An 18,023-nucleotide genomic window follows, 5' to 3' on the forward strand; every position below is an offset into this window, starting at 1 on the left:
CGGCTTTCCACGCTCGAGCACTAAAAAATCATTTTTACGGTTCCGTATCACAAAAGGAAAAAGGAACCCTTATAGGATCACTTCCTTGTCTGTCTGCTGTGTCTGTCTGTCAAGAGACTTGACTCAAGACCCATCAAGGGAATCAAAACCCTAACCTAGAATCCTAGATTACCTTAACCCAGAATCATGAAATGTGACAGGTAATTAGCTAGGTCATATAACAAGTAAAGGAAAAATCCGAAAACCGTAAATTTGTGGAAAAAAATTAAAATGTGTTCATGAGCATAATTAGTTTACTAAATCACAAATAGATGGTGGTGTTGTCATTAAAATGCATTGTTCCACATAGAATTATTAAAATATCTTGTACAATGGTACGGAACCCTTCGTGTGCGAGTCCGAGTCGCACTTGACTGGATTTTATTTATTTATTTACTTCATCCGCGTGGACTACACAAATTTCAAACCCCTATTTCACCCCCTTAGGGATTAAATTTTTAAAAATCCATTCTTAGCGGATGCCTACGTCATAATAGCTATCTGCATGCCAAATTTCAGCAAGATCCGTCCAGTAGTTTGAGCTACTTGTCGATAGATCAGTCAGTCAGACACCTTTTCCATATTTCCATATTCCATAGATAGACTGGTGCATGGCTGCAATCTGACCTGCTAGTAAGTGATGATGCAGCCTAAGATAGAGCGCGCTTATTCACTCTTGACTTGAAGGTAAGTATCCATATTTTAGGTAAAAGTGGAGGGGAAAATTAATACCGGAAGGGGCGGAAGGGCGTTCCATATCTTAGCGGTTTGGATTAGGAAACGAGGAGGCAAATCACTTCGTACGTGTCCAAAATAGATTGTAACTGTCGGATCCATGGGTACTATTCGAACATGCAGGCGTAGTTGGTCGCTCAGTTTGTGCCGACCCTTATTCAAATTAGCATGGCTTTTAAAGGTGTTAACATGCTAATTTAATTAATTAAGGATATAAGGTCCTTAACCTTATATCCTTAGATATAAGGTTAAGAAAGGCAAAACGGAACCCTTATAGGATCACTTTGTTGTCTGTCTGTCTGTCTGTCTGTCCGTCTGTCTGTCTGTCAAGAAACCTACAGGGTACTTCCCGTTGACCTAGAACGATGAAAGGCAGGTAGGTAGGTCTTATAGCTCACATTCGGGGAAAAATATGAAAACCGTGAATTTGTGGCTACATCACACAAAAAAAATTAAATTGTGGTCATGAACTAATAATTAGTATTTTCAATTATCAAAGTAACATAACTATGTATATCAAGTGAGGTAGGTATCATAATTTGAAAGGGCTTCACATGTGGATTCTAAAACAGTTTTTTATTTATTTTTATGAATCATAGTTTTTGATTTATCGTGCAAAATGTCGAAAAAATACGACTGTAGGTACTGCGGAACCCTCGGTGCGCGAGCCTGACTCGCACTTGGCCGGTTCTTTTATGTTCCAACGAACATCGCTATCCGCTGTCGCAGTCGTGTCAAGCGTAATCCGCTTAGGCGACGCATTTACATACAGTTAAGTACTACATTCGTACAGTTTTATAATACAAGTCAGATAAATCCTAAGATATCATTATCAATATCACGTAATATTATCTCTTGTAAATAAACATCAACGACAAGATCGGAGATCACATCTTATCGACGCGCATATAAAATGGCATTTTGACCTTCTACGTCCATAGGGCTGCAAACTGCTGGGAACGTCACATGAAGCTGTTCATTATTATAGGGTATGTTACTAGTAATAATAATTCAGTACCCTCATTATAAATACGAAAGTGTAAGATGCATTACCTTTGCTCAGTATTTAATTAAAAATAAAAAGATAATTGCTTTGGAATAGTCAAATAATGTGAAGTAAAAGAAGAAAGAAAGAATCTACCTCGTATTAGTCGCAGATCAAAATGTTAGAATCCAGAGATGTAATGTGGATTATAAAAAAAGAAAGAAACATGGCGTCGGACGTTGGACAGGGAAAAAGAATATAAGTGTCATATTGAATTAATACAGTGTATTTAATTAGTATTTGGCGTTTTATTAAAGTGTTTGTTTGTTGGTTTGTCCTTCAATCAAGTCGCAGCGGACCAACGGATTGACGTAATTTTTGCACGGGTATAGTCTGGCGAGTGACATAGGCTACTTTTTATCCCGAAAAACCAAAGAGTTCACACGGGATTGTTAAAAACTTAAATCCACGCGCATAGCGGGAGAGAATTGGGTCAACAAATCTATAGACAGAACCTATAACACTTATAGAGAGGTCCTTAATAAATAAAAACACTTAATATATATTATATATATTTATATATAAGAACCATTATTATCTAAGGAACTGTGGCGGTTACCACAATAGTAATTAGATGGCGCTGTTCAATCGATGACGTAGTCCCGAACAAATGTACCGCCGATAGCAATCGCACTAACGGAGTTTTCTGCAATCTGGACTATATATAGAAGTTTCAAGACATAACCGTCGGCCCAGCTGGCGCTACCGAGCACAACCAACCGCTCGGTGGGAGATCTCCCCTTTGGTACGGTCGAGCCTGCACACCGCTCCCGTACATTGGTGACCCCGACGTGATCAAGAACGGTCGCACACCTCAACAACCGACGAAATCAAGAATGGTCGCACACTACAACAGCCGACGTCATCGATGATCAACCGCACACCGCCGCACTCCGCACCGCACTCAACGTGATCAAGGGTGATCGCATACACCGCAACACCTTTGGATCACACACCGCAAGCCGACGTCTCCTCCAACTCCAAGTCTACAGCAACAGCAATCACATCGAGGCCTGTAAGACGGATGTAGCACAGCTTCGAGGCACAATGGCTCTGCACTCCATCACCAGCTACAAGCGTCCTGGTCTACCGCTTCTCTGGATGGTTTGCAGCCATTGCCCTTCACACGCCTTCACACTACAACGCCACCTCTCTTCACTGCTTCACACTACGCGTTCATCTCGGAGGAGAGTGATGTGGCGGTTACCACAATAGTAACGTAACTAGATGGCGCTGTTCAATCGATGACGTAGTCCCGAACAAATGTACCGCCGATAGCAATCGCACTAACGGAGTTTTCTGCAATCTGGACTATATATAGAAGTTTCAAGACATAACCGTCGGCCAGGCTGGCGCTACCGAGCACAACCAACCGCTAGGTGGGAGATCTCCCCTTTGGTACGGTCGAGCCTGCACACCGCTCCCGTACAGAACTAAAAGGCTATAATAATAATGCTGTAGTAGTGTATGTAGATACACTACCTCGGCGCTGTTTTTCAGGCAACCCCTGAAAAAATCTGCTCGACACGTCCCGGACCAGTCCGGGTTTCATAATCTATCAGTACCCGTAGTATAAGATTTTACGTCTCACCAAACGTTGCTAGAATTCGAGAATCGAAACACAATAATATCAAAGTAAAATGGACCTAAAGAGCCTTGAATTGAAGTCAAAAATTCAATGCCACTGATTTTAATTTCGCAACGTTTCCGCTTGGAGCGCTGGCTGTAGATGTGTAGACAAACTTGAGCTTTAAAACAAGTCAGGTAAGATCCAGTTTACTATAACACAGAAGTGTTTCGACTCTCGAATTCTAGCAACGTTTGGTGTGTCGTAAAATCTTATATTACGAGTACTGTGCGATTGACCTCTCAACGTTAAATTGGCCAACTAATAGATCAGCCCCCCAATTGTGTAAGAATAACCATTTCATGGCTATCGCAATCGTCAAGAAATTCTGCCCTTTGATTGGCTGTAAAAAATGTAAACAGCGAATCAACCAATCAAAGGGCAGAATTTCTTGACGATTACGATAGCCATGAAATGGTTATTCTTACACAATCGGGGGGCTGATAGGCGAAAAATCATCTGAGACTGAATATTTTTATGGTCGGTAGTCTGGCGTAAATACCTACTTTGAATCGAGTTATCATTTAACTTTCTTTTTCCAGCACGAGCATTAATACCAAGTGCCGAAATACATAATTTATTTTACAGTTTAGCGGCAGTTGTATGCGATGCTGCGCGGTGGCAGGACAGACGGTTTCCAGACGACTTCTTGTTTGGCGCGGCCACTGCCGCCTACCAGATTGAAGGGGGCTGGAATTCAGATGGTAAGCTATCTTCAATAGTTTTTTTTTTAATATCTTATTAGAACGGCAGTGCCACTTACACTAAATAGATGATTAATAATAAATTTAAATACAAATAAAGGTACAAGAAAAAAGACATAAAATACAAAACGATAAAAGATCAAAGAATTTTCAATATGTACGCTGAGAACATTGAATGACATATTCATGTAATGCTCTCAGCGTAATATGTAATAATATGAGATGATTATAATAATAATAATAATAATCATCTCAGATATGTAATCAAAAAGTGTACAAAGGTACCCAGCAGAGGTGTTATGGATATTCCCATCCGCATCCACAGATACGAAACATTCGCATTAATTCAGCATCCGTATCAGCATCCGCGGATGTAAACTTCTAATAATCCGCATCCGCGTCCGCGGATGTCGAAATATTGGCATCCACACCAACCCGGTTTTTACTACACGATCACTTCATGAATGCAGGTCGCAACCGTTATAAAATGACGTCACAGGGATTAAAACTATACTCTGTCCGCGGAAAGCATTGCGCTCTCTCTGTTACGTAAGCTCATACAAATGGTAGAGCCAAAAACGAAACGAACATGTTTTCAAAATACCTTCAAAATTCAATTCAAAATCATTCGTAGTCCAATTAGAAAGTATAGTTTCATTTGTGATTGGTTGGTAAGTCAAAATGGTTAGCGCCCTGAGATTTTTGTCTCTATCATTTGTATGGGATTACGTAACAGGGAGAACGCTATATTAACTTCTTTGCGCGGATAGAGCTTAGTATAGGTAGGTATAAGCCCCGCAAATTGCTAATGCGCGTGGCCGCCATTTTAAGTGACATCAGCACTAGACTCAAGTTTCGAGCTGATGGTATATTTTTATTTCGGCTGACGTCAAAATGCCGTCATTTCGATGTTAATGAGACATGGTTCCAGCGCAATAGCAATTTGCGGAACTTATAGTAGGTACCTAGAATTGAAAAAACCGGCCAAATGCGAGTCAGGCTCGCGCAACAAGGGTTCCGTACTGCAGTCGTATTTTTTCGACATTTTGCACGATGATTCGAAAACTATGATGCATAAAAATAAATAAAAATCTGTTTTAGAATGCACAGGCGAAGACCTTTCATATGATACCCCACTTGACATAGTTATCTTACTTCGAAAATTGAAAATCCTAATCATTAGTTTATGACCACAATATAATTTATTTGTGTGATATAACCACAAATTCACGGTTTTCCGATTTTTCCCCAAATGTCTGCTGTACGACCTACCTACCTGCCAAATTTCATGATTCTAGGTCAAGGGGAAGTACCCTGTAGGTTTCTTGACAGACCGACAGATAGACAGACAGACTGTCACACTGACAACTCTACGGAACTGTACGGAACTCTAAAAAGGTAGGTAAGTTTCATTTATTATGTACTTGATTACTTATAGAGAGTTACATTTTTGTGCCGTTTGCCGTGGAGACCCTGGGGCCATGGAGTCTTAGTGCTAAAAAAATTTTACGAGACATTTCACCGCGATTAATAGCCTCAACTGGTGACAGAAGGACTGGCTCATTTTTCGCGCAGCGGATCAGCCTGGCTGTCCAGCGCGGAAATGCAGCCAGTATTCTTGGCACCATTCCACGCGGTCATGATTTATATAGTAATTAGATAAGGCTAGCTTTAAGTTTTCTTGATTACTTATTATGATATTTTGCATATCTCTGTATTATAAGTATCGATGAATTTTGTTATGAATAATTTATACTCATGTTAAAGGATTTACGATGATTTATGTATAGTATAATATTTACCTACTAGCTGATTCCCGCGACTTCGTACGCGTGGATTTAGTTTTTGAAAATCCCGTGGTCACTCGGGGATAATAAGTAGCTCCTATCCAGGGTCTATACCCTTGCGAAAAATCGCGTCGATCCGTTGCTCCGTTGCGACGTGATTGAAGGACAAACCAAAACTCACTTTCTCTGTATAATTAAAAGGTCTTATTATTTGATATTTCAAACTCTAATTAATAATAATATACATATATATTTATATATATATATATTTTTTAAAATAATATTAGCCAAGTTAATAGTCAGTAGACTTATATTCCCCTTTCCCCTCCAATTAAGCGTAAAGCTTGTGCCAGGAGTAGGTACGACAATAGTGCAACGGGTGGGATTTGAACCGGCGACCTTTCGGTTTTCAGTCCTCTCCTTTAACCGTTGAGCTATCGAGGCTCTAAATATACTTATCTAATTATCTATTAAGCCTATTTCATAACATAATAGTACATATTTTACATTATTGAATTAATAATTATATAGATAATTTCAACCTTATTATTATTCGTTAGGTCAGACTTCAAATCTTAATTAATGCCCACTTACTGCAGTAATGACCATTGGTTTGTTATCAAGTGGTCTATTGATATTGATACCTACTAATTATGAATATTAATTATACAAAGACCTTCTATCATTATCATATTATCGTGCTTGACCCATAAAGTATTAGTACCGATTAATTACGTATCCACTTGAAACTTATCAGCTTGAGTATAGAAAACTAATAGTAGGGAACAAGTCGAGATGGCAATCGGGGTGAAGATACCCCGCACAGTCCCCGCGCTGACCCGGTACGGGATAGCGAGGGTGACGTGCGGGTGTTCGAGGCGTCCCCCCGCCTCATACCCCGATTGCCATCTCGACATGCTGCGATCTATACCTATACCTACAGTAAAAGTTGAGGATGTTTTTGATTTTTAGGGTTCCGTACCTCAAAAGGAAAAACGGAACCCTTATAGGATCACTTTGTTGCCTGTCTGTCTGTCTATCTGTCGGTCTGTCAAGAAACCTACAGGTTACTCCCGTTGACCTAGAATCATGAAATTTGGCAGGTAGGTAGGTCTTATAGCTGACATTTGGGGAAAAATCTGAAAACCGTGAATTTAGGGTTAGATCACACAAAAAAGTTAAAATTGTGGTCATGAACTAATAATTAGTAGTTTCAACTTTCGAAGTGAGATAACTATACCTATCAAGTGGGGATCATAATATGAAAGATCTTCACCTGTATATTCTAAAACCGATTTTTATGCATCATAGTTTTTGAATTATCGTGCAAAATGTCGAAAAATACGACTCTAGTACGGAACCCTCATTGCGCGAGCCTGACTCGCACTTGACCGGTTTTTTGAACTAAGTATGTAATCTGCTGAACAATAAATTTTTATAATATTTTATCTTTCAGATAAGGGTGAAAGTATTTGGGATCGTTTGACTCACACAAACCCTGGCTTCATCGCAGACAGAAGCAATGGCGATATCGCGGCTGACACATTCTCCAACTACAGAACGGATGTTCAAATGATGAGAGAACTTGGTCTGGACGCGTACCGATTCTCGATAGCCTGGTCGAGAATTCTGCCCAATGGCATTTCCAACAAAGTCAGTAAAGCTGGCCTTACGTTTTACAACAACTACATTAACGAAATGGTGAAGTACAACATCACACCAATGGCGACATTATACCATTGGGACTTGCCACAAAAACTGCAAGATCTCGGAGGATTTATGAACCCAAACTTCCATGAATGGTTTGAGGATTACGCGCGGATCGCATTCGAGAACTTTGGAGACAGAGTTAAGCACTGGATCACATTTAACGAGCCGAGAGAAATCTGTTACGAAGGTTACGGTTCTGATACTAAAGCACCTGTTATTAATGCAACAGATGTTGGGACGTATTACTGTGCGAAGAACTTAGTGATCGCTCATGCAAAAGCTTATCACGCTTATGTGAACGATTTCAAGCCTAGACAAGGTGGAGTGTGTGGTATCACTATAAGCGTCAATTGGTTCGGGCCATTGACTGAGTCTGAAGATGATTGGTTGGCAGCTGATGTTAAAGGGCAAGCAGAGGTGGGTGTTTGTGATTTAGGGTAAGGAAAAACCGAACCCTTATAGGATCATTTTGTTGTCTGTCTGTCTGTCAAGAAACCTACAGAGTACTTCCCGTTGACTTAGAATCATGAAATTTGGCAGGTAGGTAGGTCTTATAGCAGACGATAGGGGAAAACTTTGAAAACCGTTAATTTGTGGTTACACCACACAAAAAAATTTAATTGTGGTCATGAACTAATAATTAGTATTTTCAATTTTCGAAGTAAAATAACTAGGTATATCATGTGGGGTATCATATTATGAAAGGTCTTTACCTGTGCATTCTAAAACAGATTTTTATTTACCTATTTATTTTTATGCCACATAGTTTTTGAATTATCGTGCAAAATATCAAAAAATACGACTGTAGTATGGAACCCTCGTTAGGCGAGTCTGACTCACACTTGGCCGGTTTTTATTTTGTGTTTAACATTTATAGGCAGGTGGTCGCTATGAAATATGACCATGAATTCAAAGCCGTAGATAATCTTCACAAAATCTTTTAAGCTGAATCATGAGTTAGCATTGAGTAAAACAAATTTAACGACATACTCAACCAAGGTTTACTTACCTAGAACAAATCATTGTTACGCAAACGCATGAATAAGTTGAAGGGACCTAAAACGTCGACATGGCAATCGGAATGAGAACGGCCCGCACACCTGCATGGCCCTCGAGCATAAACGATGTGGTGAGCTTACACGGGTGACGTGCGGGTGTGCAGGGTGTCCCCCGCCTCATAACCTGATTGCCATGTCGACCTGTCGCGAACTATATACGACTTTGACACATTGGCCCCGTGTCATATCAGTGAGACAACCCTCCACCTCCCATGGCCCCACCAACCTCTCGGTTATATGGGCCGAATCGCGGGAGGGCGCCCGTTCGGTACTTGCTCTTGGCATTTTCCCGGGGCGCCTTCTTGACTCCCTACAAATTATTTTGTCTCTTCCTTGTCCCTTATGCTCACTCTCCCCCCTTGGGGACTAGACGTCACTAACACAGCTGTGATCTCCGCTGCTGCTCCTCCGTGGTGCCGGCCTGGCACCTGCACGCTCCGAGCTGCTTCGCCTCTTATGCCAATGGTGCGCGAATTCCCGTAGCCGGTTGTAGTTCCCCGCCGATGAGACGAGGTCCGTGTAGAAGACCGGCCCCGCTTCCCCGCGTACGATCCCATCCAACATCGTCACTCGCAAGTCCTCGTAAAGGGGACACTCGCCAAAGCCGCACTCGCACGCCGGGCTCTCGCACAACGTCATCCTATGCAGGCGCGCCCGGAAACAGCCGTGTCCGATGAGGATCTGTGAGGTCTCGTAGTCCGGCGCGACCCAGGTGGCCCCGAGCCTGCCGGATACGTCTGGGAAAAGGCGTCGCAATTCGTCACCCCAAATCTCCGCAGACCACCGCTCCAGACATCAGTGAGACAGGATTAAAACCGGGAGCCGCAGCAGTAATTGCTAAACGGTGCAAGTATGGCTCTCAAAATTCCATATTTGCCGTGGAGCCGTGGGGCCATGGACTGTGCTAAAATAGTTTTTACGAGACATTCCACCGTGGGTATAGCCTCATCTGTGACAGAAGAGCAGGCTAATATTCTCGCAAAGAATGGCTGCATTTCCAGGCTATCCAGCACGAAAATGTAGCCAGTATTCTTGGCACCTACATTAACGAACACTTAAAAAGCAAAGTTTCAAGTTTTTAGATTCACCGATTTGAGTTGTACGTTGAAAATGTCAGTCAGCCAGTTCAAAGTACCTACTTACTTAGTTATAAATAAAATTATTTCTATTTCAGTGGGGGCTGTACGCTGAACCAATTTTCTCTGAAAACGGAGGCTTTCCTGCAGAACTCTGCGAGATTGTTGCGAGAAAGAGCGCAGAACAGGGCTACCGAAGATCTCGCATGCCACAATTTACTGAAGAAGAGAGGAATCTAGTGCGAGGATCTTCGGATTTCTTCGGAATAAACCACTATTCTGGTAGCCTTGTGTCAGCTACGCAGTACAAGCAACCCCACCCTGTGCCCTCATTGTCTGATGATGCTGGAGTAGGGATCTACATTCCACCAGAATGGCCGAAATCTGCCTCGTCTTGGTTGAGGGTAAGTGCCAACTTTATGTCCAGTGTCTTATTAATTTTGAGAGCTTCATAGAGAAGACTGAAGAGAGGTACAGTGATTGCAAAGAAGTAGTCCAATCTGAAATTACAACATGGTGGTTTGCGCAGGACTAAGGATTCATTGTGGCTCCTCTCAGAATGAGAAGGGTTGGGCCACAGTCTACCACGCTCACCTAGTGCTGATCGGCATACAAGTCACGTCTTCATGGGCTTGTAACAAACTGACTGCATTTTCACGCTGAACAACCAGGCTGAACTTTTCGTATATAACTGGCCAGCCCTTTTGTCACCGGAATCTAATTAACTGCCGTTAAATATTGCCTTTAAAGTAGTTTTTGTTTCCAGCTATCACCAAACAGTCTTTACTATGTCCTAACGCACCTCGACAAGAAGTATAACAAACCAATTATATACGTCACCGAGAACGGTTGGTCAGAAAGCCCTAAAGATGGCTATTATATTGATAACGGCAGGGTCAAGTACTTCAGGGCCAAGTTGAACGATGCGTTGGACGCTTTGGAAGCCGGTGTGAACCTCCGAGGGTACATGGCATGGAGTTTGATGGACAACTTCGAATGGAATCGGGGTTATCTGTAAGTGTACCACATTTTTAACGACTTCCCCTTGACAACTTGCCTCGTTGGTCTCTACAGTCATCATAATGATCAACCCATCGCCGGCTCAGTATAGAGCACGGGTCTTCTCTCAGAGTGAGATGGTTTTTAACCACGCTGGCCATGTGCGGAGACTTCACACACCTTTGAGAACATTATGACATTATGAAGAACTCTCAGGCATGCAGGTTTCCTCACGAAGTTAACTGATATTCAATTGCTTAAAACGCACACCGAAAAGTTACAGGTGGTCGCCCAGGATCACAGATGAGAGAAACTATCTCTCATCTGTGCCCAGGATCGAACCTCCAACCTTTTGATTAGGAGGCGGACATCTTAACCAGTTATTTATTTAACCCAGGGTGATTACGTAAAACGTTGCAATAGCGACAGCAGTAGCAATGCGACAGTTCATTTGCTGTCTCTTTTCTTTTTCTTCTTATTTTGCTTTGTGGCTATTGCTGTCTCTCTCTAGCCAGACGTTTGACAGCAATGATCGCGATTTACGCCTGCCGCAAGCCTGTCGCGAGATACGTAATCACCCCCTGAATATTTCTTTATATTTCCAGGGAACGTTTCGGCCTCTACGAAGTGAATTTCAAGAGCGATAACAGGGAACGGCGTCCGAGGAAATCTGCGTTCGTGTATAAACAGATCATCAAGACCAGAGTGGTGGACCCCAACTACGAACCTGACACCCGGACTATGTGGATTGATGATGGACATAATAACCCACCAACCCACTATAATAACCAGTATTTTTCGGGCCCTTTTTCAGTATACTTTCCATGATTTGAGATCATATACAGGGTGTTACCAGAACGCTGGCAAAAACGAAGACTGCTAATGCGCGTGGCCGCCATTTTAGTGACGTCAGCACTAGATTGAAGTTTCGAGCTGATGGTTTATTTTTATTTCGGCTGACGTCAAAATGACGTCATTTTGATGTTAATTACATAGTTCCAGCGCAATAGTAATTTGCGGGACTTATATTACTGATATGATACCACAAAAAAATCAATATATTGCAAATAAAACACCTGTCTGACGCTAGAGGTCAAAGAACAATGCGTAAGTAGGCCACTCCTCAGAGTAAATGCCGTGTCATAGGCGGGGCATTGGCCCGAGTTTTGTACGCTATACATCGCGCGTTTGAAAAATACTAAGTCATTAAAACTGTGCTAAAACTGCAAAATAAGGTAAATTATTATTGGTATTGGATTGTGTTTAGGTAGTATAACAATAATGCTAAGTTTTTGCTAGCGTTCTGGTTACAACCTGTAGATGGCGTTCTTTTAATTGTCAGCCCTAGTTTTCATTCAACGTCTCCAAAGTCAGCCACCCATCCAGTTACTGACTTGGATGGCCGCGCTGCCACTAAGCTCACTCTCCCCGCTCTGATCATTTGCAGTGAACTGGAGCCAACCGTTACACTTCTCCATCATTATAATCATCAATCCATCACCAGCCCACTAATGAGGACGGATCTCCTCTTAGAATGAGAAGGGTTTGGTCATAGTCCACCACGCTGGCCAAACACGGATTGGCAGACTTCACACACCTTTGAGAACATTATGGCATTCGCAGGCATGCAGGTTTTCTCACGATGTTTTCCTTTACCATAAAAGCAAGTGATATCGAACCCCCGACCTCAAGAATATGAGACGGACGTCTTAACCACTCGGCTATTACAGCTTTACTAGTCTATCAAGCTTCTCAGCACTATTCAACTGTGGAACCAACTACCATCGGCGGTGTTCCCACTAGATTACAACATGGGGTTATTCAAGGGGCGGACTAACAAATTCCTAAAAGGCCGGCAACGCATCGGCGGTTCCTCTGGTGCTGCAAATGTTCATGGGCGGCGGTAATCACTTAACATCAGGTGACCCGTCTGCTCGTTTGTTCGCTATCTCTATTTAAAAAAAATTCAAATCCATTTAGCTTTAGTGAACAGACACCCTTACATCTGAACTGAATGACAGATCCTCTAGGATGCTGCATGCTGCAGTAAACGTGTTCGAACGACGAAAGTATTTACTATTTAGGTATGTCTTATAGTTATTTACTATTTATTGTTATTAAAGATTTAATAAATTAGCATTTTACAATTTTCTAGTCTTTTTTTACCCAAAACGAATTATTGACATTTGAAAAGGGTCCAAACCTAACTTATCTGCCTAACAGCCGCACTAGAGTCGCTAATCGTTACTTAAGATTGAGTCAAACGAAACAGATTTATGTAAGAGATATAGCTCTGTCTCGTTTTAACTAAACTTAAGTAACGATTAAGCGACTCTGAGTACGGCAGTAAAACATTTAGGTAGTATAAAACCTTTATGTATATGTGTTAATCCAGGTTATATCTTTCTTCATTCCAAGCTAAATCCGTCCAGTAGCTTTTGCTTGAAAGAGTACAAACATGCATACACACATACACACTTTCGCCTTAAAGTATCAGTACCCTTATTATAATTGCGAAAGTGTGTTTGTTTTATGGTTTGTTGGTTTGTCCTTCAATCACGTCGCAACGGTGCAAACGGATTGACGTGATTTTTGCATGGGTATAGATAAAGACCTGGAAAGTGACATAGGCTACTTTTTATCCCGGAAAATCAAAGAGTTCCACGGGAATTTTAAAAACCTAAAACCACGCGAAGGAAGTCGCAGGCATCAGTTAGTAAATAAATAAAAATGTAATTAAACTGGAAACAGTAATTTAATACAGTCAATCAATCAGTTAGTCAATCATCTTATTAATGTCCTTCATCGATCCACATGGTGCGATTGTCGGGCTCGAAGTAAGGGTCTATCTCTCGCGTCCTTATGATCTGTTTGTACACGAACGCGGACTTCCTCGGCGTGCGTGTCCTCTGCTCACTGGAGAAGTCCACTTCGTACAGACCGAAACGTTCCCTGGGAAAGAAATTAGTACTAATGGGAATATTCTTCCTAAATTCCTCAGCGCTTAAAGACCAAAGTCTTGGAACAGTGTTGCCAGTAATGACAGACATTAGAAAGAAAGAAAGCTCAGGGTCACTCAGCGGACAATGGAGAGAGCCATGCTTGGAGTTTCTATACATGATCAAATCAGACATGACGAGATCCGTAGGAAAACCAGAGTAACCGACATAGGTTAACGGATAGCGAAGCTGAAGTGGCAATGGGAGGGGCAGATAATTTGAAAAACCGATAGATATTACACGCACGGCGCTAAAGAGTACAGGTACCGGCAGTAAATATTGCACATCATACTTAAAAAAGAGAGCTTCTTCGTAGAGCGTCGTCTCTGACCTATGTGATATTTCATCGGTCTCAACGACTGTTCTACGAAACCGTTGTCTCTCTCTAAAGTTAGATGCGCAATGTTTCCTCCCGGGTACTGTACCCCTTTTGTTGGATATCCGTTACAAACGGGGTCGTGTGTTTTACTGGGTTTTGATTCGTCACTCTGTCGCTAGCGACGTAAGATTTTCGGTGGATTGACCAATGGGGAACCACTGGACGAATGTGCGGGAGTGGCTCAGCATTTCCAGCTATAAACTTAATGCAACTGGCTTGATCGAACACTTACGTATATCCCTGCATCCACTCGAAATTGTCCATCAAACTCCAAGCCATATATCCTCGAAGGTCTACACCAGCATGCAAGGTGTCCAACACGCTATTCAGAGCCGCCCTGTAGTACTTGATTCTGGAGTCGTCTTCGTAACCTTCTTCCAAGGCTTGTGACCAGCCGTTCTCTGTTATGTAGAATGTAGGACCATTGTACTTTTTGTGCAGGTGCGTCAATGCGTTGTAAATGCTGTCCGGTGCTAGCTGAAAGTTGAGTAAACTATATAAGGTATAAAGTAAAAGTAGAGAACTCTCAGGCATGCAAGTTTCCTCATGATGTTTTCCTTTACCGTTGAAGCAAATGATATTTAATTGCTTTAACACACACATAGCTCAGAAAAATTAGAGGGGCATGCCCGGAATCGAAGTTTCGGCTTCCCGAATAGGAGGCGGACGTTTTAACGGCTCCTCTATCATGGCTCAGAACTGGCCATTTAGCTGTCTCATGAATGTTTACCTCTTTTTTACACCGTACACGATACTTACTCTCAACCAAGCAGATTCCGCTTGAAGCCACTCCGGTGGCACATAACTGCCAACATCCACATCAGCATACAAAGAAGGTATGGGATAGTCATTTTTATACTCAGTAGCTGATACTAGAGAAGCAGTATAATGGTTCACTCCAAAGAAATCCGCTGCTCCTCGTACTAGGTCCTTCTCTTCGTCAGTCAGTTCTGGCAAGCGGGATGTGGGATAGCCCTGCTCAGCGCTCTTCTTTGCAACTATCTCGGAGAACTCCTTGGGGAAGCCTCCTTGTTCAGAAAAAATAGGCTCAGCGTACAAACCCCACTGAAACAAATTACTCATTTTTTTAGCTACATTATATTATTATGCGCAGTGCGACACGAATATGATACGAAATGTACGAAATATATACGATACGAAAATGAGACACCAGTCTCTAGCCTGCTGCGTGATTGGTGCGTCAGTCAACTTTTCGAACCCCGCACAATATGATCGATCATTAACTACCTATGCGCAAACACGTCCCCTTACTAGATCACCCAAAGATCTTTTTACCTGAAACCAACTAAAGAATACCAATGTTTTCGCTCTAAAAAATTCAACTAAAAACTTACATCAGCTTGTCTTCGAATTTCAGCAGCGTACTGGTCTTCTTCTGAGTCAGTCAAAGGTCCCACCCAGTTAACACTTATTGTGATACCACACACGCCACCCTGGCTTAGCTTGAAGAGGTTATTATAAGCATGATAAGCCTTGGCATGACCGAGGACTAGATTTTTCGCGCAGTAGTAAGTTCCAACATCAGTGGCGTTCAATATTGGAGCTTTGCTCACGTCTCCATAACCCTGGAAACAGATTTCTCTCGGCTCGTTGAACGTAATCCAGTGCTTAACTCGGTCGCCAAATTTCTCATAAACGACCTTCGCATAGCTTTCGAACCAAAGGGGAAAGTCTGGGTTCAAAAATCCACCGAAATCCTGCAGTTTTTGGGGCAAGTCCCAATGGTACAGCGTTACCATTGGCGTAATGTTGTATTTTAACATTTCATCGATGTAATTGTTGTAGAATGCAACGCCCGCCTCGCTGATTTTGTTGGTCAGGCCGTTTGGAAGAATTCTTGACCAGGACAGTGAGAATCGGTAAGCATCTAGACCAAGCTCTCTCATCATTTCGACATCGCGTTTGTAGTTTGTGTATGTATCTGCTGCAACATCCCCATTGCTTCCGTCTTTGATGACTTCAGGGCGTGTGTGGGTCATACGATCCCAGATATTTTCACCCTTATCTGTAATATTATGAAGATTAAAAAAAAATATTTCATCTAGAAACTTAAATAGACATGAAAAGATGTTAATTCAAATAATTTTTTACAAATGTTTCGAATAGTCAAGTGAATTTTACCAGTGAATCAGAATGATCTTTCTACTGAAAAGATTCCAGCAAAAAACTCGGCTTTTATTCTTTAAAAAAAAAACAAGTATCTAGCCTAGCTTTTGGTACTTATGTTAAGTAAGCCATGGATTCGAAAAGTATCAACAAGAAACTAAGCTGTCCTATCACCATGAAATCACTTTTCATTAGAGATCTTATTACCATCAGCATTCCATCCTCCTTCTATCTGGTATGAAGCGGTTGCCGTGCCGAACAAGAAGTCGTCAGGAAACTTCGAGTGCCGCGGCGTAGCATTGCAGATTGAAGCAACCAAACTATAGAAACCAACTTTTTTTAAATATTCTTTATTGTCACATAAGTAACACAAAATAGAAGGACAATAATTAGTGGCCTTATCGCTTTGAAGCGATCTCTACCAGGCAACTAGGTTGAGGACGATTCAATGACTAGGTAGTGAGAAATATTATTGTTATTCTTTTTTTTTGAATTGTTTCAATAAAACTCAAAGCCAGCCTATAAGTCTTGCCCGCGTGGAATGGTGTCAAAAATACTGGCAGAATTACCGTGCTGGACAGCCAGACTGCGCGAAAAATGTGCCAGCCCTTCTGGCACCAGATGAAGCTATTAACCGCGTTGATTTTTGTTTGCACTAAGGCTCCAATATCATTATGGCAAACGGAACAAAAATGTAAACTATAACTCTGGATAAAAGAGACATTACATGCGCGCTTACAACTTATAACATTGTTATTTTAATAACACAGATTGATAATCAAGATAATGTTAATAACTTCTTCTCCTTAATGGTATAGTTTAGTGAATGAGGATCGGTGATAGAAAAATGAAGTAGGTACAATGGTAAGTCTGATAAGTTGAAAACGAGATGGACAAAATTTACCCCAGGCTAGAACTATCACAAACTTAATGCAACGACTGCAAAACCACATGCGACTTTTTTTTTCTTAAAATAGAAGATTTTTACTATTGAATGGCAAATATATCATCTCTGTACATTCACTAAATGGCACATAATTATATTATCATCTCTGTACATTCTGGGGCACGCGTCCACACAATTTTTGTCCATCTTTATAAATTGAGGTCTGAAATTAACAGTTAAGTAAACTGTAGATATCACAGAGCACTTCCGACTTTTACCATTAAGATTTGTAAATTCTAGGTTTTATTCCAAAACCTAGGCTTTATCATAGTTCGGGCTTTTACAGGATATTCAATTACACCTGTAAGCTTACGTAATTAATTGACATCAAATTTGCTAAGGTAAATTACACTTATTTTATGTAAATATTATTTATTAAGTGTTTACATTAGTAAAGTTGTCGTAAGTTAGTCATGTAAGCTACTTACGTGAGTAAAACTTACAGGTACAATTGCGGTCTATGATAATATAATCAGATTTTGTTCAAAATACATACCCTATGAGTATAATCAGCTTCATAGTGTACTGGCGACCGCTCTTGACAATAAGGTGACGAGCACAGACCTTGAAAAGAATTTATATGCGCTCTCAGGGGCTATCAGTATCAACAGGCCACTTATAGTTAATCTTGCTGAGAGAAATCTGATAAAGTTAAAGTTTATTCGATAAGTATAACATTATGTCAATACTCAACTTTTTCTTTGAACAAATAAGTGACCCACAAGTGGGTGCCGCCAGGATTACTTTCAGGGAGGTGCATCTGCATCCATAACCGTTGGGGGGGGGGGTTCT

The 18,023-nt window shown here is 41.4% G+C and overlaps 2 protein-coding genes across 2 annotated transcripts; one reads left to right on the plus strand and one right to left on the minus strand.

The window, feature by feature from the left end:
* Positions 1–1,586: 1,586 nt before the first annotated feature.
* On the plus strand, positions 1,587–12,929 carry LOC117993386 (myrosinase 1-like). Its single transcript, XM_034981179.2, has 6 exons — positions 1,587–1,763; positions 4,035–4,150; positions 7,394–8,064; positions 9,880–10,185; positions 10,548–10,795; positions 11,386–12,929. Exons 1-6 carry the CDS (start codon positions 1,741–1,743, stop codon positions 11,606–11,608), a joined length of 1,587 nt encoding a protein of 528 aa, XP_034837070.1. The 5' UTR covers positions 1,587–1,740; the 3' UTR covers positions 11,609–12,929.
* Positions 12,930–13,524: 595 nt separating this feature from the next.
* On the minus strand, positions 13,525–17,789 carry LOC117993387 (myrosinase 1-like). The gene is made up of 6 exons (XM_034981180.2): positions 17,728–17,789; positions 16,493–16,605; positions 15,514–16,184; positions 14,918–15,223; positions 14,391–14,635; positions 13,525–13,732 (listed from the first exon to the last, which is right to left on the minus strand). The coding sequence occupies exons 1-6, from the start codon at positions 17,748–17,750 to the stop codon at positions 13,573–13,575; spliced, it is 1,518 nt and encodes a 505-aa protein (XP_034837071.1). The 5' UTR covers positions 17,751–17,789; the 3' UTR covers positions 13,525–13,572.
* Positions 17,790–18,023: the final 234 nt, after the last annotated feature.

The sequence above is a fragment of the Maniola hyperantus genome, chromosome 24 (genome assembly GCF_902806685.2).
Source record: "Maniola hyperantus chromosome 24, iAphHyp1.2, whole genome shotgun sequence".
NCBI lineage: Eukaryota > Metazoa > Arthropoda > Insecta > Lepidoptera > Nymphalidae > Maniola > Maniola hyperantus.